General features: G+C 35.9%; 2 protein-coding genes across 3 annotated transcripts in view; one reads left to right on the top strand and one right to left on the bottom strand.

The window, feature by feature from the left end:
- The first annotated feature begins 1,374 nt into the window (after positions 1-1,374).
- LOC107094174 (4F2 cell-surface antigen heavy chain-like) lies at positions 1,375-8,630 on the top strand. Its single transcript, XM_015389619.1, has 9 exons — positions 1,375-1,553; positions 2,340-2,716; positions 4,082-4,237; positions 4,313-4,407; positions 4,481-4,558; positions 4,643-4,698; positions 4,787-4,982; positions 6,624-6,728; positions 6,910-8,630. The coding sequence occupies exons 2-9, from the start codon at positions 2,350-2,352 to the stop codon at positions 7,297-7,299; spliced, it is 1,443 nt and encodes a 480-aa protein (XP_015245105.1). The 5' UTR covers positions 1,375-1,553; positions 2,340-2,349; the 3' UTR covers positions 7,300-8,630.
- Positions 8,631-11,525: 2,895 nt separating this feature from the next.
- ptgir (prostaglandin I2 (prostacyclin) receptor (IP)) overlaps positions 11,526-19,083 on the bottom strand; it is a 40,896-nt gene continuing 33,338 nt past the window's right edge. For both annotated transcript variants that reach the window (XM_015389612.1, XM_015389613.1), the window contains exon 3: positions 11,526-12,251. In XM_015389612.1, the coding sequence (XP_015245098.1) occupies positions 12,009-12,251 (243 nt within the window). In that variant the 3' untranslated portion in view covers positions 11,526-12,008. The remainder of the gene's footprint in view (positions 12,252-19,083) is intronic.

Here is a 19,083-nt window from a genome sequence, read left to right as displayed (position 1 = left end):
AGGTCAATTAAAGGTCTAGTGGAGGATTTTCGAGAATTTCTGAAAGGATCCACCCTCTCCACTTAAAAAAAAAAAAAGTGGACATGCACAACCCTGCACCTGCTCTAGAGAGTGAACGCCTATTGAATGCATGCCATAGACTGCATTAGCCCATGTCTCCTTTGGCACTCTCTGTTTAAAATTTATTGTTTGCATCGCTCATACAAGCTTACTTTCCAATATAAGATTTTCAATTTTTTCGCTACTTCAGACTTACAACCTATAAGTGAAAATGGGGACGAGCAGGTAGGACGGCCTTATTTAAATATATCACCAGAACGTTTGACAATTAGGAGGACGACTTATTTTGATGATCCACCTGAAAAAAAGAACATCCTCCACTTTACCTTTAAGCAAGAAGCCCAGTTAAGACAACCACAATCTTCGGCTTTATAACCACAGCTCTGCAACAAGTTTCTCACAAGTATTGTTAAGGTAAGATCAGCCAGCATGGCTGATTCTGAAGGCCCTGGGCAGATTCCATTGACATAGTAACACAAAGAGGCTGGTATCTGATTAGACAAAAAAATATAGCAACCACATAATTCTAATGGAAGCAGTGCAGCCAAGAAAAACACAACAAAATTAATAGAATGGATTGTGTGGAATAAATTAATACAGTTGGAAATAAGAAAATTAAAGTTTAGGTTGTGAATGTAGGTTAGTGTTTCTGTTTGATTTTAGGCCAGCAGTGAAGGCCTTAAATGCTGTCACAGCCCATCACTGTTAGAAGCCTGCAAAAAGTTAACATAGGCCTGCTTTATTCATTCTAAGACCAGATTTTAAGGTATTTTTTTACAACAATAACAGAGAAGGCTTAACATTTTGAGGGTAGGTCATCTGTCTAATTATGCATCTCACTTCACGCAACACACCAGTACAGCATTTGGAGGAAAAACAAAATAAATCCCACATTATCATTCTGCCACCACCATGGTTAAGAGCTGTTATGATATTCTAAAGTTCTGAAGTCTCACCCTAACTATTCTTAAAAAAAGAAAAAAAGAAACTATGTTTAATATTTCTTAGAAACAACCCTATGTGGATTAAAGAACATCAGCAATAAACGCAAACATTGCAGCACAAGTTTTATGCTCAAAACGAATATATTTAAATTTCCAACCACAGAACATGACCTATACAAAACAGCCTGAACTAAAACATGCAAAGCCAAATAAGATGGAAAAAATATTTCAAATTAATATAATTTTTTTTCTCAGTACACTGCTAGAAATACACCACGGCTGTTTAAAGCCATCTGCAGCCCATTATGGTCTTCAGGGAGCTATGTTTAACAGTCACAAGGGCTTTAGAATGTGTTGCAGTGGTGTAGGAAGGCTTTGCACCTCTGTATTAATTAACTGAGCTTGTATTTGACAACTCCTCCTCTTGCCTTTCACAATCCTGACCAGTCAGATCATAAAGATAACTGTGAAGTTCTGCAAAATTGGAAACAGTGTGTTGGACAACAAACAGGAAGGAGAAGAAAGCACAAGAACGTTTTGGAGAAAAATGTAAGTATTATTCAAATGTTTTATTTTAAGACATGCAGCGCTTGCTGATTTAGCAGAGGATAGAAAAGGTCAAAATCTTCACTACTTCTGCTGAACTGAGAGGCTGTGTTGAAAGACTTACTGTGTCAACAGCATGACTTTAATATTACAGTTCTGAGAGCCTTTGTGACCTGAAAAGTACAGTATTGGTACATTCAATGAACTTTTCAGTTATTATCTATTTACAATAATACCAAGTAGTTAAAATACTTTAGCTTTTAGTTTGTTTTATTTATTTATGTTGTTTTAATATTCAGTTAATAGGTTACTTATATGTTTTTTGGAAGTTTTATCTTCTACATAGTGTGTTTTATGAATAAAATATCAATGCTGAATACATTTTCGTATTGAAATTCCTTCAACTTTATTTAATTATTTCATATTTGTGATAAATTGAAAGTTTTTAGGCCATTTTAGTTTGACTTTATGGTTATTGTTTTAACTTTTTTGTTGTTTTTTGTTCAAATTTTTGCTGATAATTTTGAGTTGATCAAGTAAAACATGCAAAGGTGCATAAATAGTCTAAGTGAGACTTTGTTTTCTTTAAATCTGAGCGAACTAACCTTGAAACAGTGTTTTGTCAGTGGGGTAACAGGGCTGGTGTGAATCATGTGATCAGCTCAGTGAGTTAATTAACTGATTAAATCACCTGTGGAAAGCAGGTGAGGGAAGCCCCAGGCCCACAGAGGTTTTATGTGAACTTTATCTCATTCAGTCATTTTTTTTCTTTGTGTCTTCGACCTGCAGCTTGGTCAACATGCCTCTGAACGCTGGAGCAGAGGCGGGTTACGGCAGCGTACCGGGCGCCGGGCTGCCGGGCGGTGAGGGAGCCTCGGAGACGGATCCGCTGCTCGCCCCGGACTCTGTCTATGAGTGGCAGCCTATGAACAAGCAGCAGCTGCAGGCGGCCGCTGGAGGGTCAGGCTGGAAGGCTGTACGTTGTTACCTAGTGCTGCTCTTCTGGCTCGCCTGGATAGCCATGCTGGCGGTCGCTGTTGCCATCGTGGTCGTGAGCCCGAAACCGGTTCCCACGTCACTGAGATGGTGGCAGAAATGTCTGTTTTACCACATTAAGCTTGAGATGAGCTCGGACCTGCAGGCTGAGAGGTCAGAGGGCATCAATGGTAAGTGCTAGGGAATAAGTCAAGGTAAATATGGAATAAAAACAAATAAATATGTCAAAAATACAAAATTGACTAGAGTTCAGAAAAAAAACAACAACAAAAAAAACAATTTATTATTGTTGGCTTCAGTGATGTGATGAAGAAAAAAATTGGGCCCCTTTCAAACTTTTTGGGGCCAGTTCAGGTAAGATGAAATAATTTTATTTTCTGAATAGTTCATCTCCAAACAAAGAAACACTTTACTCATAGAAAAAGTAATTGAGTTGACTATTCCATTGTTCTGCGGAATTATATTAAAACTCTTAACAATTGTTAATATAATAGGAGCTGGCCTTTTTTTTTATTTTTTTGCATCTAATGTTGGTTATCCATTTCAGTTACTTGGAGATCTTCAATATTCAAATAATTTTTTTCATCCTCTAGTAATCTAATGTTTGGACATTGTTGCATAGTTTAAAGGGTCTGAATGGTGGATTAATTTTATAGAAATATTGTAAATCAGTTTAAAGGTTCTAAAAAGGACTGACTCTAATCTACTCTTAGCAGATAAGTGTCAGTAGCCTGAAAAAAAAAAATCTACAAAAATGAAAAGATTTCAGATATATCTATTTATGCATGTTGTTTCTAAACCTGACTACATTTCAGGTTTATTTTCTCCAATGTTCAAAATTAAAATTTATATTCAATTAAGTGATGATTGCATAAACCTAATTACGGTATTATTCTAGTGTGAATGATTTTAAAATCCATTCATTTAGGGGATAAAATGGTCTTGGTTTTAAGGCTTAAAGTGTAAAGACTGGAGCTCAGATGAAGCGCATCTACAATACAATGGCTAAAAGAAACTCTGAAGCAATCCAAAAAGTGCAATAAATGATCACAACTTATTCAGTGAAATGTAGGGAGAGCTCTGTATGAGAGCTGTGTATTTAAAAAAACAAAACAAAAAAAACCCTACCCTGTTAAACCAAGGCAAAGTTTTCTACAAAAGTGGGTCAAAGTTCTGCACATTGTGTGATTCAGACCGATAAGGTTTAGAGATTAGATGATTACTTCAAGATCCTGCTAAATGTGGAGTTTACTCCAACTACTAGAGACTTCTGTCTTTAGTTTGGTAAATAAGATCTCATAGATTGTTGGTCCAACCAATTTTGGCTATGTTATATTAAATATTCAATCAAATACATAGAACTTCAGAATACATAGAGGGTGTCCTTTTTACAGTGAATGAGGCTAAATGTCTACTTAAATTTAACTGACAAGCAAACCTTTGTTGTTTCACTACTCGATATACACATTCTAAGACTGTTGGACACAGCAGTTCTGTTTTGGGTAATCATTAGCATGTCTTTGTCTTGTCTGTAGAAGCATGTGAGCGCCTCCCCTACCTCAGGTCTTTGGGTGTAGGAGCTCTAATCCTGCAGGGTGCGTTTCATGAAAATTCATCTCCAGAAAATCTCACTGAAAACCTAGAAACAAAGGCTCAGGTTCAACATCTGCTTGCAGAAAGTAAAAAATCAGGTGAGGGGCGATACACAATTTCTGTTCACTGTATCTGAAGTTTTAACATTTTAACAATAAGAATTGGTGTTTCAGATCTAAGAGTGGTGTTGGACATATGTGAAGTGAATCTGCCAGGGCGGTCGGAGATGTTTAGAAACTTAAACACCTCATCAAACTGTTCAGCTACTGTATGTGTGACAGTAATGCTCATGTAATGAGTTGTGTAACCAATATATGAAACTATTTAACATTTTTCCCCAGGATGTTTTAAGGTTCTGGTTGGATGAAGGTGTTGCAGGATTTGTTATCTGCGACACTGATTCAGCATATTCAGTAGAGGTAAATGTGCATGTTTATCTATCTTTATATTCTTTATAAAAGCATTGTTTTCTTTATTTTATGTGTCCCTTTTAATCATTTTAGACACTACTAGAATGGAGAGGAGTGTTTGAGGAATTCAGTACTCCGCAGGATGAAAGGTAAAATTAGCTTTACACTTCTATTTATTTTCTTTTTAAATGGCAAATATGTAAGTAAATGAATATGCAAATCCATATTTCCCTGCAGGATATTGTTGCTAAGACAGACGTTAGATGTTCTGCATCCACTGAATGTCTCGACTCAAAGCAATGGCACGCTGGTAGATGTGGTCCTCAAGACCATCTTGCCAAAGTCACAGCAGCCTCTGTCTTCTGAGGAAGTAGCTGAAGCTATAGAGACGAAGTTGCAAACGTGGCAGGATGACGTCTGGATCAGCTGGACTGTAAGACTTTTTTTTTTTTTTTTTTTTTATTAAAATTCTGTGTCTTTAGGTCTGGTAAATACAGTTTCAGTCCTTCAGAGCTAAAATGTTTAGATGTCTCAGTCCTAACACACCTGAATACAATGAGGTACTGTTAAGACATCTGAAAGTTGCAGGGAAATGCTCTGGTGTATGGTAGCTTTAAAAACTTTTTTGTGTGTTTGGGTAGCTGGTGCACTGAAATTAATTTTTTTTTAAGTCTTTGCAGCTGTAGCCGATAGGATCGGTTAAACATAGCCCAAGTATTATTACCTCACAGAGGACCAGATTTGCATAGTTTTTTTTTTGAATTAACCACAGTAGTTTGGGACACAGTGAATGTATATATTAGCTCTCTGTCCTGGGGTCTTTAACTCCAGTTCTCGATCTACTGCTCTGCAGTTTGGATGCTTTTCTACTCCAGCAAACCACGAACAAACGGATGGCTTGCTGCCCGGCTTTTATCAAACTTAATGACATAAGGAAATGATCAGTCATTTAAATCTGTGTTGAAGCAGGGATGTACCAAAAAGTACCAGGGCAGTGCATCTCCTGCACTGCAAAAACAATATAGAAATAAGTAAAAATTTCTTAAATTAAGCGTATTTGCCCTTAATTTGAGTAGTTAAATAAGATGATTTGCCAATGGAATGAGTGTTTTTACTCTTAAAATAAGATAATTAGATAATATGCATTTGAAATAAGAATTTCAATTAGAATTGCAATTTTTTTTTTCTTTAAATGTAAATTGTCTTGTTCCAAAGTGTATCATTTACCACCTCTATTCAAGGAAAAAAATTTACTTATTTTAAGAAAAAAATACATTAGATTTCAGTTTTTTGCAGTTGGAGAACCCTTTCCTAGTTTACTGGTTCTGGTGGGGAAACTAAAGCTATAATCCAAACATCCACTGTTGCACCAGAGAAGATCCTAGCTATATTGGGTAGGACCTGTTTATATAAAGTGTTATTCAGATACACCTGCTGGTGCACAGAAATGTCAGAATGGAAGACATCACAAGTGTTTAATATTCACCTGTTGAACACGGTGGCAGAAAGTGGATGGTTTGGGCTTATTTGTGGTCATGAGCTCCAATCAGTAACTCCTCATATTAAAGGATTCTCAGGACCAACATCAGACAGTTGGGGTAACGGCTCTAGCGCGGTCCAACCTGAAATGTTTATCATAATTCTTTTCTAATCCATCTATCAAAGATGGGTTAAACTTTTCTAAACTGCAAACAAAACAGCTGAGAAAGGATGCTAATTTAAATATGTTTGAAATGCAAATATCTAATCTGAATCTGTGTAATGAAAAGCTGTTAAGCATTGTGGCTTTGAGGATGCAGGCCAAGTTGGTTGATGCTGCAAACGGAGGAAAAAATTATATAAAGTATTTTCCAAAGACTGCAGATTATTTTAGCCTTGGGTGCTTTGTGTCCATGTAATAAAAAAAGGCAAACAAAACCTATTTGTCTTTCCTTGTATTTTAACTTAAACTTATTCCACCTCACAAATTGAATGACTGTAATGACCTTTAAAAGGGATGTAAAATTTGTTTAGGAAACTAGGATTTCTAAGTCCTTTGAATTTGGTGTACAATAACCCTCTTTATTGCTTGCAGGTTGGAGGTGAAGTATCTGATGAGCTGAAGAGGTTAGTCCTGGTGCTAATGATGACTCTACCAGGATCACCTGCTTTCAAATATAAGGAGATGGAGCAAACCTTGGTAAGATTTTGAGTCAAAGGATGTAAAACAGAATAATGCTAATGGAAAGAGGCGAATTCTTATGCCTCCAGAGCAAAGAGAAATGTTGACATATTTTCACTCTCACTGTTTTTTCAGAATCCTTTGTAATATCCTGAGTTTTCTGATGTTTTAGCATGTGTCTCCTTCATTCCACCTTCAGGATGAGAAACACTCCGATGTTGCCCTTTTTTCTACACTCAGCCACTCCAAATCCAGAGAAGAAGCCCTCCTTTTTGGCAGCTTAAGCTTCCTCCCCTTTAATACAACCACCAACTTTTCCTCAAGCTCACTTTCCAACTCCTCTGTTTCCTCCCCTCCCATCTTGGCCTTCTTGCGCTCCTGGGGTTGTGTGCAGTTTCTTGTTCTGCTCAATGTCTGGCCTGAGCCTCAATCCTTGGACCCATCCTGGGCTGCCAGCCTGCCTGAAAAGGGGGTCTATGTGGCTAGCACAGGAATGAACCACATGGGGTCGACCTCTCTGTACTCTGTCAAACTGCTGCCTTACGAAGCTCTAGTCATCAAGCTGTTTAGACCAGGAGGATATTCGTAGCACTTTAGCAGTGTTGAGATAAAATGATCAGGAATGCCGTCATGGGCAAATGGAGGATTTTTAAACTTCTGGAACAAGTGCTGTGGTATCTGCGTCATGTTGAGTGTCTACTGTAGTTGTTTCTTCACCTCCTAAAGTTAATCTATTAATGACTTATTTATAAAAAAAGATTGAGGAAGTCAAAGAAGTAAATGTCATGTGAATATTTTTGTGCATGTAAACACAGCTATGCTGATAGTTCTCATGGAAATAAACTCTGTGCATATTTCTAAGAAAAAAAAAAAAAAAAAAACGGGGTCGCATTCAGCTCTTTTGGTGGTCTGAGATTAGTGCAAGCAACCAAGAAAAGATCTTGCCAAACCTGAAATCATGACGTGTGAATTAATATGCAGGTCTATGAATCATAGTAATCATACTTCAGTATTGTTTGAAATATTGCTGAATGTTTTCATTTGGCTTTAGATCAGAGTTTATCTCCCTCAGCTAGTTTTAACAAATCACATCCTTCCATATTTGACTTAGATATAACTACTTCTAATCCTCAATGTGATGTTGGTCACCAATTAAATTCTTGCAACTGATTTGTGTTTTTTTTTTTTTTTTCTACCCATCTCTATTTTGTCTAAAGGTAAAATACAAACCCTGCAAAAGTCCATTAAAGCAAATTAAGTGGAAGAGGAAAACATAACTTTCTTTTGGTATTTAATTTCCCTTCCCCTAATGTAACTCTACAGCATGATGCTGCCATTACCATGTGCCATAAGAATATAGGCCTATATAACTTGCTCCTCCTGACAGTACCTTAACTCTTAGAATGGTTCATTTTAGCTTCATTTGACCAGTGCACATATTTCCTACATAACTCTAATCTTCCGAAAAATATGAGGTCTTCACCTAATGGCTCTATTTATACTGGGATTAAGCTGCAAACAGCGAATATGTTTACTAATCGGTTGGCTCCTAATGGGTTTCATAATAAAAAGATTGAAAACAATCACATATTTTTACCCATTTAGTTCAGAATTATGTGCCATTTTGACTTTACTTCAAGAAAATGCAAAGAAACTTCTGTAAAGAATTTAGCATGGGATTCTATTATTTATGAGCCCCTCTGATTCACAACTTTAGACTTCATGTCTACATTGGTTTACCACTTGGTGGTGCTACAGCTCTACCAGCTACCTCTGCATGGGCAACACAATGTGATGTATTTGAAGGAGATACTGTCAAGTTTAACAGTTCTTTTGTTATGTTACTGATCTGATGTTTAGGACAAGATTGCATTAGTTAAAAGATGAGGTGTAGAGTGTTTGACTTTTTAAGAATTCCTGAAACATTAGTTATGGTTTTGTAAAGTGTTTGTCAAATAAAATTGAAGTTATTGCATACTTGTCTTGGATAACAAAGAACCTGATTTACAACACTCATAAACATGCATATAAAGAATGTTGGTCTTTCTGGCAACACTTCTATGGTTCCAAAGCCATTATAAAAGAAAACTCAGGACGTTTTTCATGAGCATTTTTTATTCCACAAGAATTAAAAAAAACAAAAAACAAGTGCAAATACATTTTATGCAATGCTCCATTTATTTTTGTGAACTGAACAAATTACACTTCAAGATGAAAATGTGCAATAGAATGTATATATTTACAAATTTCAAATGTCATGCATGACTGGGCAAAAGCAATAGGTGTCTGAATGCTGAATTAATCAAAAACATGACTTATGACAGCACGATGAACAATAAATAAAAAAACATAAATTCCACAAATGATCAATTGTCACAGTGCATGAAAAAGCAGCAGATTTCCCCAATCATTTTAGGTAGCTTTAAAATCAGTGAAAGGGTAAAGTGAAATACTGTGCATTTAATACAATGGCCATACTATGCGTTACACTACATTTCCTCTACAGTGGTAATTCACCAAGATGGCATCAAAACAAATTTCACTACATTACCAGGGACATAAAAAAACTTTATTAGTTGGGATTTACTCTGCATCAATAAAAAAAAAAATGCACTAGTGTGTTACCCTAATTTGTATACCTGCCTAATTGTAGCAAGTCATCAGTCGGTTAGATGGCAACAAACACACAAATATGCAAACATGTCACCAAATAGAAATTCAGAGCAGCCTGTTAGGCTAACATACCATAGATGTTTCTGATGGTATGAGGATACCAGGCAGACGACCTTAAGGGAACCCCATTAATTCATTAAGAGAACATGCAAACTTCACAGATATGCCTACAGCCATTATTTAAACCCAGGGCCTTTTTGCTGCAAGAGAAAAGATTAAAATTTCCTGCAACGTTTTCTAATACAATCATTATTCACTGCCTGTAGAGGCTGTATGACTAAATACTAATGATCTATTTCTGTACACCAACTTTTTCAGTTTTTCATTCAGGATTTTTTTCAGTTTTTTTTTTCTTTTCAAAATTATATGCAGAAAGTGGTTCAAATTATTTATTAAAACATTTTTTTAATCATGCTAGTTTGTCAAACACTGTTCTTATGTTCAATCAGCAAAAAAAAAGGGCCTCATACCTTATACAGGTGTAAAAACTCTTAAACTGAAAAGTTTAAAAGGTTTACTCACCTATGTTTGAAGCAACTTACATATTTTATCAATAAAACCTAACAATCACCTAAGGATAAACTAAGGAGAAAATTTCTTCAGTGTATCATTTTAATATTAAGAAATAGTTATCTAAAAAATTATGACCCCAGGGTATTAACACCCTTAACAATTCCTGGGAAGCTGTTACATACGTTCTCCTGTAAATTGTATTTTATTGTTCCAAGTTGAAAAGAGTAATCTGAAATAAGGATTTTATCATAATTAAAATCCATATCTTCCTGTTTTCATGGGATAGGGATATAACTCAGAGGCCAATTTCTACCCATAGAAACTCTTCAGAATGGGAAAAACAGGAAAACAAACCCAATTCAGAAAGGTAGAAGTGGATTGACTTTTGTAAATCAGGAAAAGACTACAAGGTATTAATTAATCAACCACATTTGACAACATCTACAGTCAGATCAGGAACTAACAAGTTTTAAACAACTGGAACTGACAAGCAAGGCTGGAAAAGGACCAGAGATTAACAGCAGTACCAAAACATTTGTACATTATTTTCATTAGGCAGTTGACTTTTCAACAAGAGTCAAATAATGAAATGTGGAGATCAACTTGTTTTATGTTGAAATGGTTTCAGTATAGTTTATTTTTTGAAAGCAGGTATTGGACATATTAGATTGACTTATATATCTTTGATTTAACTATAAATAGTTAACTAACTATGCCCTGAGAAAAAAAAAAACAGAGCTTGTTACCAATGACACCCAGGTAAATTATTCCCAATGATAAAAATAATTTGAATCATTAATTCCTATGTTTTAGCATTGAAATTGTTTAATCCTGAAAAAAAATCACATTTTGTCCCTAAAGTAAATAATTATTGGTAATTAACTGTTGTTATCACAGTTTTTTTTTTATATTTGAAGCTTTGAAATGGTAAAAAATTTTTTACAAGCATAAAAGATGAAATTGATGGAAGTTCAATGAGTGAACTTTGTGAGATGAACAAAAAGGTGATTACATAGAATGGTATGCAATTTCTAAGGTAGGTACCATTTTAAAATACAAATTCAGTAAACATTTAAGTTCATGATCAAACCTTAGAAGTAGATCTAATGAAATAATATCTCTGTAAACAGCGTAATTGTTTCTGACCCTGAAGAAGTGTAAGATTAACACTCGCTCCAAAATATTACTACAGCCCATACTGATACTAGTATATGGCCAAAAGCACAAGTTAAGCTTTTCACTCTTAACCACAGGATGCAATCAGACGAGGTTCATTTAATAGAAAAACCCTTTATACACGGAATGAGTCTGCAGTCCATTAAAGCTAAGATCAATGTGGATTGTATGTACAGTACTTGGCATCCAAGGTGGTTTCATTCATGTGCTAACCAAGCGTGACCCTATTAGCCTCTGTGGTCAGAAGAGAACAGGCTTGCAAAAAGCAGTTATGCCATAAGCTATGGTATATAACCAAATCTGACTGAATTTAGATGGTTGAATTAATTTTACCTTTCTCTTCAGGTTTCATGAAGTGATATTATTTGTCACATGGTGCAACATAAACACACAGAATCTGACATAGCCTATAGCAGATTATATGAACTAAAGCAGAATTGAGCTTTGATTTTGGGTTAAGACATTTTAAACTCTTAAGGCGAAAGTCACTGATCCCTGATGATGGCTAGATTATGAGGTAAAATGCTTCAAGTGACCCTTAACTGATATTATGCATAATTTACTTACTGTGTGTGTGTTCAGGAAATGGCTGGTTGTGAGGAGACCAATGGTATACAGCCATGCAAGTTAAGTCTCCACGCTGCTTTTTTAAGTGCACCTTTGATATGGTTAGAAGCATAACTAAACAAATTTATTGGGCTTTGCTGTATGGCACAACTCCCTTTTGCAGTGTTAAAGGATGTTGAAACACATTTAGAATATCATTTGACTTTGAATACAAACTGTACATTCATGATCCCTTTAATTTCAGAGATTAGTTAAACCATTTATTTGGATGAGATAGTCTCTCCTTCTGTAGTTCTTCATCCTTCCAGCTAAGGAGTCCTCTGGCTTGTGGTAAGGCGTCCATTTTGCCATTAAGTACAGCTCCTTTATTTACGGGTTGCGAGCTATGGAGTTATCAAGCGGTAGAGACAAAGCACAGTGTGTCGTTGTCTTCATGGCTCCTTTGCCAAATCTGCAGCTCAGCAGAGAACAAAGGTGACGAAACACAGACTTACGGCAAATGATAAAAACCCAGGGATCCATGATGGCATTTAAAGAGTAAAAGCGGAAAGCAAACAGGTTTTTTTCGTCTCCTTCAGGGAATGGATCGATGGCGTTAATAAATCCAGCAATCTGAGGAGAAAAGAAGGTCATAATTATTGCCAGTTTACCACATTATCTAGCTACAACAAAAAGTTCTCACAGACTTCCACTGCGGTCAAACTGCTCTTAACAGGTTTTTTTTTTTTTTAACACAACAATTTTAGCTGCTGTCATACTTCTTATCTCAAAGGTTCCCAAACGTTTTATCATCTAAGCATTAAAATATCTATCCATATGTATAACGTATAATCATTTTTATTATGTCCTGCAACATGGTTTACAGTTGTGCAGAGCTCTACCCAAAATTAGATATTATGTGTTGTAAATAAGTTTTCCTTTTTTTGGCTTAGTGCTCTTTGAAATTAAAATTGCAATGAGCATATGCAAAATATGTAAAAATATGATAATAGACATATATGTCCTGTTTATGCTAACTCTGGAGCAGAGATGAACAGGCCAGCTATGAGTTATGCTTTTCCCAAAACTGACCTCTAAAAGAAACAACAAGAGTCTTATAGTTTAAAGAGTGTAATTGTTAAGTTAAAACTAAAGGACATCTCCTTTTGAATTTGTCACAAGTGGTTTGCTGGACACAACAAACATCAAGTAAAGAGAACTGGTCAGAGGAGACCAACAATGTACCTTTTGACCTACATGAAACTATGTGCTGCAGAAAAGTAACACTCTAAAAAAAAACCCCACAGTGAAACACAATGCTCCTGCTGTGGAAATGATTTTCTTCATCTTGAATTGTTAAACTGCACAGAGTTAATTGGCGGATGGATTGCATTTAATACAGAACATTACTGGGAGATAAAGAAAACTATTAAATCAGGCAGGCTGGATACAAATGCATGCCAAACTTTCCAGATTTTATTGATCAGAGCCGACCTTCAACAGTGAAAAAATAATACCACACTGTTGCAAGATATCATGACTGCTTGTTTAAGATGTGTGAGACCTCAGGTTGTCGTTAACCTAATTCACATGCAGAACAACACTATTGCATAACAAAATGCACATTGTAAGAAAACATTTTCCCAACCAGAAAATGCCCTGAAGGCAGACTAACAAGACCTCATTCCATTGTGTCTTTTTGTATTAACAATGAAGTTTGACAGTCTGCAAACAGCTAGCCCAGATAGCAGAGGCTGGGTGTTGAATCCTGGTGGGCAGACAGAGAAGCAGCAGCTGGCTCAGGATGCTTGTCACCTTGCTCCTCTTCTCTATCAACAATTCTCCATTTTCTCCATGAAATATCCAACAAACAGTAGGCTAATGAATGGCCTGTGCTGATTGAAAGCCCTTGTGCCTTGGTGTAAATGTTTTGTTGTTGCTAGGGCCTGGACTGAAATCTAATAAGCTGAAGACAATGTGTAAGAGGCCACAGGGAGAGAGTCCAGACTGAGAACAAATGAAACTACCGGAGGGACAAGACACAGACCTGACAGTGTCCATTACCTCAAATACAGTAAGTCTCAAACAGAGAAAACAGTTTGCATTGACCCACAGAGACACCTGCAGGAGATCAGCCTCCATTTAAGCTACATGGATCATAGTGATATTTAAAAGGATGTCAAACAAGTCTTGACATCATCATCATATAGGAAGATGCAAAAATGTAGCTGCCTTTTTGAGTGCATGGTGGCTCACAGAGTGGATGGGTTTGAAGAATAACTTCAGAAAAAATAGGACCTAGTTCAGTTTAGATTGAAATCATGTTGTATGTTAATACAGAACTGCATATGGATTCAAAGCTTTTTTTAGTTCAACCTTTGGCAAAAATCTCACGTAAAAGATGAGAATATTCACTGCATATAGTAAAACAAAACCAATGTACAAATGTTGTTAATTCTTCAAAAAGTGTGACTGTGGAATTTTTTTAAATTGCAAAAACAACATTGCATCAGTGAGATTACCTAACACACTTGAGAGATGAAGTATGCATGTCAAGCTTTGCACAACATAACATGCTTCAATTTTTAATTTATGATTTCAAAGAAAAACTTTTAAAAAACAAGCCAAGTTAGCATCTCCCGGTTATAGCTGATGATGTTTTTTTCACTCAGTTCCTGTATTTACTGTTATAATTAGCTTCTAGAAATAAATATTAAGCAAGTCATATTTTTGCTGCTTCATAGTTTACAGAATATATTTTGGTGGCCAAAATCCCCAACAACTGAAAAAATAAATAAATAAATAAAAAGGTTCAACAAATAAGTGGTATTTATACTTTGTAATGCTTCAAATAGAAATGTTAATGTACAAAAGTTTATAATTTCTTGGTTGAAAAAAAACAGATACATGGTTTTCTAATTCATATGATATAAACTTATCCATTCCTTTGCATTTAGCATCCTTTCCTTTGATATTTCTCAGTAAAATTCATTATTGTTTAAAAACTACAACAGAGAAACCATTATCCGGAGATCCAAGATTAGTTTAAAACCTTTCTAAAGCTTTGAAAACCATGCAGAAGTTCAAAAAGCACAACTGCAAGCTTAACATTACTTTAAAATCAATGAAATGATAAAATGTTTAAAATTAAACAAATAGATCTTTGAATAAATAATATATAAATAGCTAATGATACAATGAAATTGTGAAATAACTGAATGCAAGTTAAATTCTCAGCTTACTATTATGAGCTAAAAGTTGTAGTTGTAGTTGTGCAAATACTGTGAAAACACTTAAGGGCAAGAAATACATATTGTTTGCATTTATATACAACATTCAGTAGACACTTTATGCCTGGAGTTATGAAAAAATATCTCATTGAAATGATTAAATCTTGCCTCCCATTTTTTTAATCTAAAACTGAATTTTAAATCATAGTGTGTTTGAAGAAACTAAGAAGAAAAGTACTCAAAATTTGTTTTATTTTTGCTCTGTTGTAAATTTAAAATAAAATTAATAATAGGATATCCAACAGGAAAATCAGTTTACCAGTAGTTCAGTGGTGATCTAATGCTAAGTAATATTTTTGACACTTTTAAAATCACCTCAAGGATAAAGCATTGAAAGGATTATGAAACAAACATGCTTTCCACAACAGTAAAGTCGCAGATGAATTACTAGAGCTAATGGTGTAACTAACCAGCAAATTTCAATGATACCTTCTTGGTTTCAAGAAGGTATCATATCACTTTCACCTTGAAAGGTGAAAGTGCAGCTAAAATGTATAATGTTTGCTAAGCACAATCTTTTTACATGATTTGCTTTGACTGCTGCCATCAAATTCTACGGGCTCCCTTTTAGGGGTGACTGAGAATAATTTGTCTGTACAGAAACAAAGCAAAAAAAACATTCCTGCTCTTTGCTAGAAAATGGAGAAGGGGAGTAAAGTTTCACTGAATAGATTGAGCAACAAAGCAGCTTTTATAAGTTCTCCTTTTGAACAAAAGCATGGTGCAAATACTTGATTAAAAGAAAGCCAAAAAGACTTAGCCACATTAAATCTGATATCAAACATCTAAGATGTCCTCGGGGACAAAAGTGAGTAATCCCTTAACAGCTTTGGCTTTTGATCAAGAACCTGCTCTTGTTCAACGATTAGTAATTTCCACACAAAGTTATCATCCCACCTAATTCATCACATGGCATTGCCAAAAACATTTCAAACACACACGCAGGCTCACACGCTCTGCCCTCATCCCCATCGTTACTGCCTCACTTTCTTTTTACCACCCTCAGTCTTGCTTCTGTTCCTACATGCCACCCTGCCTCTTATGGTGCTCTCGGCAGACTTTAGGTCCCATGGAAAGGGAAAATAAATCACAGGCTGCTCTCTTGCCAAGCACTCTAGGCTGTGGGGCCAAGACTTATGACATGTCAGGATCTCCTTAAACGGGAGCATAATAATGTATCACTGAGTGGTTAAAGAGCAGAGCAGAAACAGAGCGCAACAGAAAAGAAAGCAGGGTCATGGAGGTGTCCTTTAAATGTCCATATTATAAATTGCTTATGGATATATTAGACCTGCAAAGGCAATTAAGTTTACATGCATACTATGTAAATAATTTAAACAGACAGTTGCAAACTATGTGCAAGCGTATTCCACTTTTTCATATGAAAACCTCAGAGTTTAAGATGAATTTACCAAAGGTTTAGAAAGGTCTCCATAAAAAAACAAACAAAAAAAACAATTAGAAATTCAATGTACTTGTTTTATAATTTTTTCATGTAATAGGCCAATACCAAGTACCGAATGATGATTAATTGTCATGATTCTTGGCACTATTGCTGGTTTAATTCATCATTCAACACACCTGTCAGCTCAGCCCCTTTCCCAATCAGCCTTCATCAGCTCCACATATTCTCCTGAATATATAACCAGAATTAACGCCAGTCACTAGTGCCAGATTATTAAAAGCCATTGGAGAGTTTAATCCAGCATTCCTGTTACATGTTTGCCTACCTGATTTTGATCCGCTTCTGCCTCCTGATTCTCTGAGGCTCCTTGAACCCTATCGGATTTGTCATAGTGTGTTTTGGATCTCTGATCTGTTTTCTGTGCCCTGACCTCGCTCCTGGATCATGTCTGGATTTCAGTAGTGATGGTGAGATGGAGCCCCATGAGGCCTGGAACCGTTAGGGCAAATTGCTTCAGCCAACCTCACATTTCATGGAGCTTGTCAATAGCTACTGGCCCAGTTCATTACTATAGGTAAAAATATAATCTGTGATGTTTGAAATAATATTTCTTGTTTTCTTTCAAATTGTTTATGATTGGTGTGCATTATATATTTTGCATGGATTTGTGTGTGTAAAATTTTCTTAGAAAACAGTCTTAAGGTACACGTTTGGTTTTCTGTCATTTTAGTGAGATGAGCTAAAGAAGATGGTGAAAGTAACTGTGCAAGTTGCTTCATGTTGCTCCTACATGAAGAAAGCCTCAATAAACGCGTTGCGGAAATGCCACCTCCACTGCTCAAAACCTCGAAGCCTCCTCATCTCCTTACATCATTAGATTTCGGATCACTTGGCTCTGACTCTGGAGTGGCTCACAGATTCCGTGCTCTGGTTTGCCCCCTTGATCATTCTGCCCGTCTGTGCTCTCATGAATCTGACTGTATGCTCGTTAATCCAGGGGAAAGCACAGGGTCAGACTTCCTCAGAAACTCTGCTCGTCCCTAAACTCTGAGATGGATGGTGAATCAGAATTAGTCACTGGAGACATTTCTGTCTGTTTCTCTCAGGTCACTCAACAGTCCAATCTCCTTCCAGTAGTTCTGGTTGCTGACTCTGGTGAATCCCTCTCGGCCTGCAGCAGTTTCATATTTTAAACTGTTTACTGTTGCCTCTGGTTGAATTCTGGGTCTTCCATTTCTGGTCATTACATGAATTATTTGACAAAAATTATAAATTATTCTTTCAAAGAAGAATATAGTAAAACTGAGACAAATTTGTATTCCTTAGTTCCTATTAGTCAATAATTTGTGAAACTTCCTTTTCCTGCAATTATGGTGAATTGCTGCAATTACTTTAAGAATAGCTAAAGCTCAGTGAAACTGGGCAAAAGGGAATTATGTCAACAAAAATATTGAGGACTTGGCAAAAATTCTCAATCAATTTAGGTTGCAGACATCTTTACAGGTTATTATGTAAAAATAGGTGAACAAATTTTACATTTCATTACCATATTACCTCCTTCGCTCCTTTAAATTTTGTCTAAAGTGGTAAAACCTTCATTAGGTTATAACAAAAAATATACATGAGGGCTTATTGATACCTGCTATATAAGTGTTATCGTTTGCTTTATTATAGAGCTGTTTGAAATAATTGTAGTATAAAACAAAAAAGTTTTCTAGAATAAATTGTTTGAAATAATTTGAAGCCTAATGATAAAACTGCAGAAAATAAATAGAAAATTCATTATACCATTCTTGGATCATTTTGCTGTCCAAGTTCCATGCGCTGAAACTAGCTTCTCTTTTTATGCCTTGCAAAAACAGGATTTTTTTAATATTTTTTTTTATATTTTTATATTTTATAAAGAAAATAATGACGTTTTTCTTTATTTTATCACAGTATTTGTAGACTGCATTATTCAAGTTAAACTGTCTATCAAAACAAAAATGTATCTTTTTACTTCCCCCAAGCCAATTGAATCTGTATTCATACAAGGACCCAGTTTGTCTGGTGTAAATGAGCACATCCTGTCAGAGGCACATAAGATGCTATTTGAGGCAGATAACCGCTGCATGCTTCAGGAAACAGACCACATAATGGATGCCAACATTCTGCGACCCATTACTTTCCATCCAATAGCCCTTGTGGACTCTTTCTAACTCTCCCTCTCTTGCTCTCTTCCTGTTTGGGTTGCAGTGTCGGATCATTAACCAGGGATTGGGGGGAGGCAGGGTGCAAACAGCTAAACTATCAGAGACAATGGAGAAGAATACTGAACAAGTTCTTCATCTCCTTATACCTTTTATCTCCTTATACCGTTTTTTGGGTTCTAAATGATAAAATGTTGGACCAAATGCAAGTGATAAATGGGTAAATACAGTTTAATCAACCGAAAAGAAAGTTTCAGTAGTTTCTAATTGGAAATGGTATACAAGCTTATTGGATTAAAGTAAACAACCACCTATAGAAAAACAACAGTTTAGGCAGGTTGTAAAAGTGGATCATTCATGTGTGTTAAATCAGTTCTAAGGAGGAATATGCTGATGAAGATTCTCAGTCATCCAGGTCATAGTCATTCCGTAAAAGTTTAAAAAACAATCCACTGGACTTGGTTTCCAAGGTTTGAAGAAACCTTACAACACCGGGCAGAACATGTCCCTACTAAAACAGAAGGGAAGCACAAAGAACAGAAACACATCAAAGATGCTCTCCAAACCTGTGGATACCCAAA

The sequence above is a fragment of the Cyprinodon variegatus genome, unplaced genomic scaffold (assembly GCF_000732505.1).
Source record: "Cyprinodon variegatus isolate N-32 unplaced genomic scaffold, C_variegatus-1.0 Scaffold468, whole genome shotgun sequence".
NCBI classification, from domain to species: Eukaryota; Metazoa; Chordata; class Actinopteri; order Cyprinodontiformes; family Cyprinodontidae; genus Cyprinodon; species Cyprinodon variegatus.
This window is presented reverse-complemented; position numbering and strand designations above follow the sequence as displayed.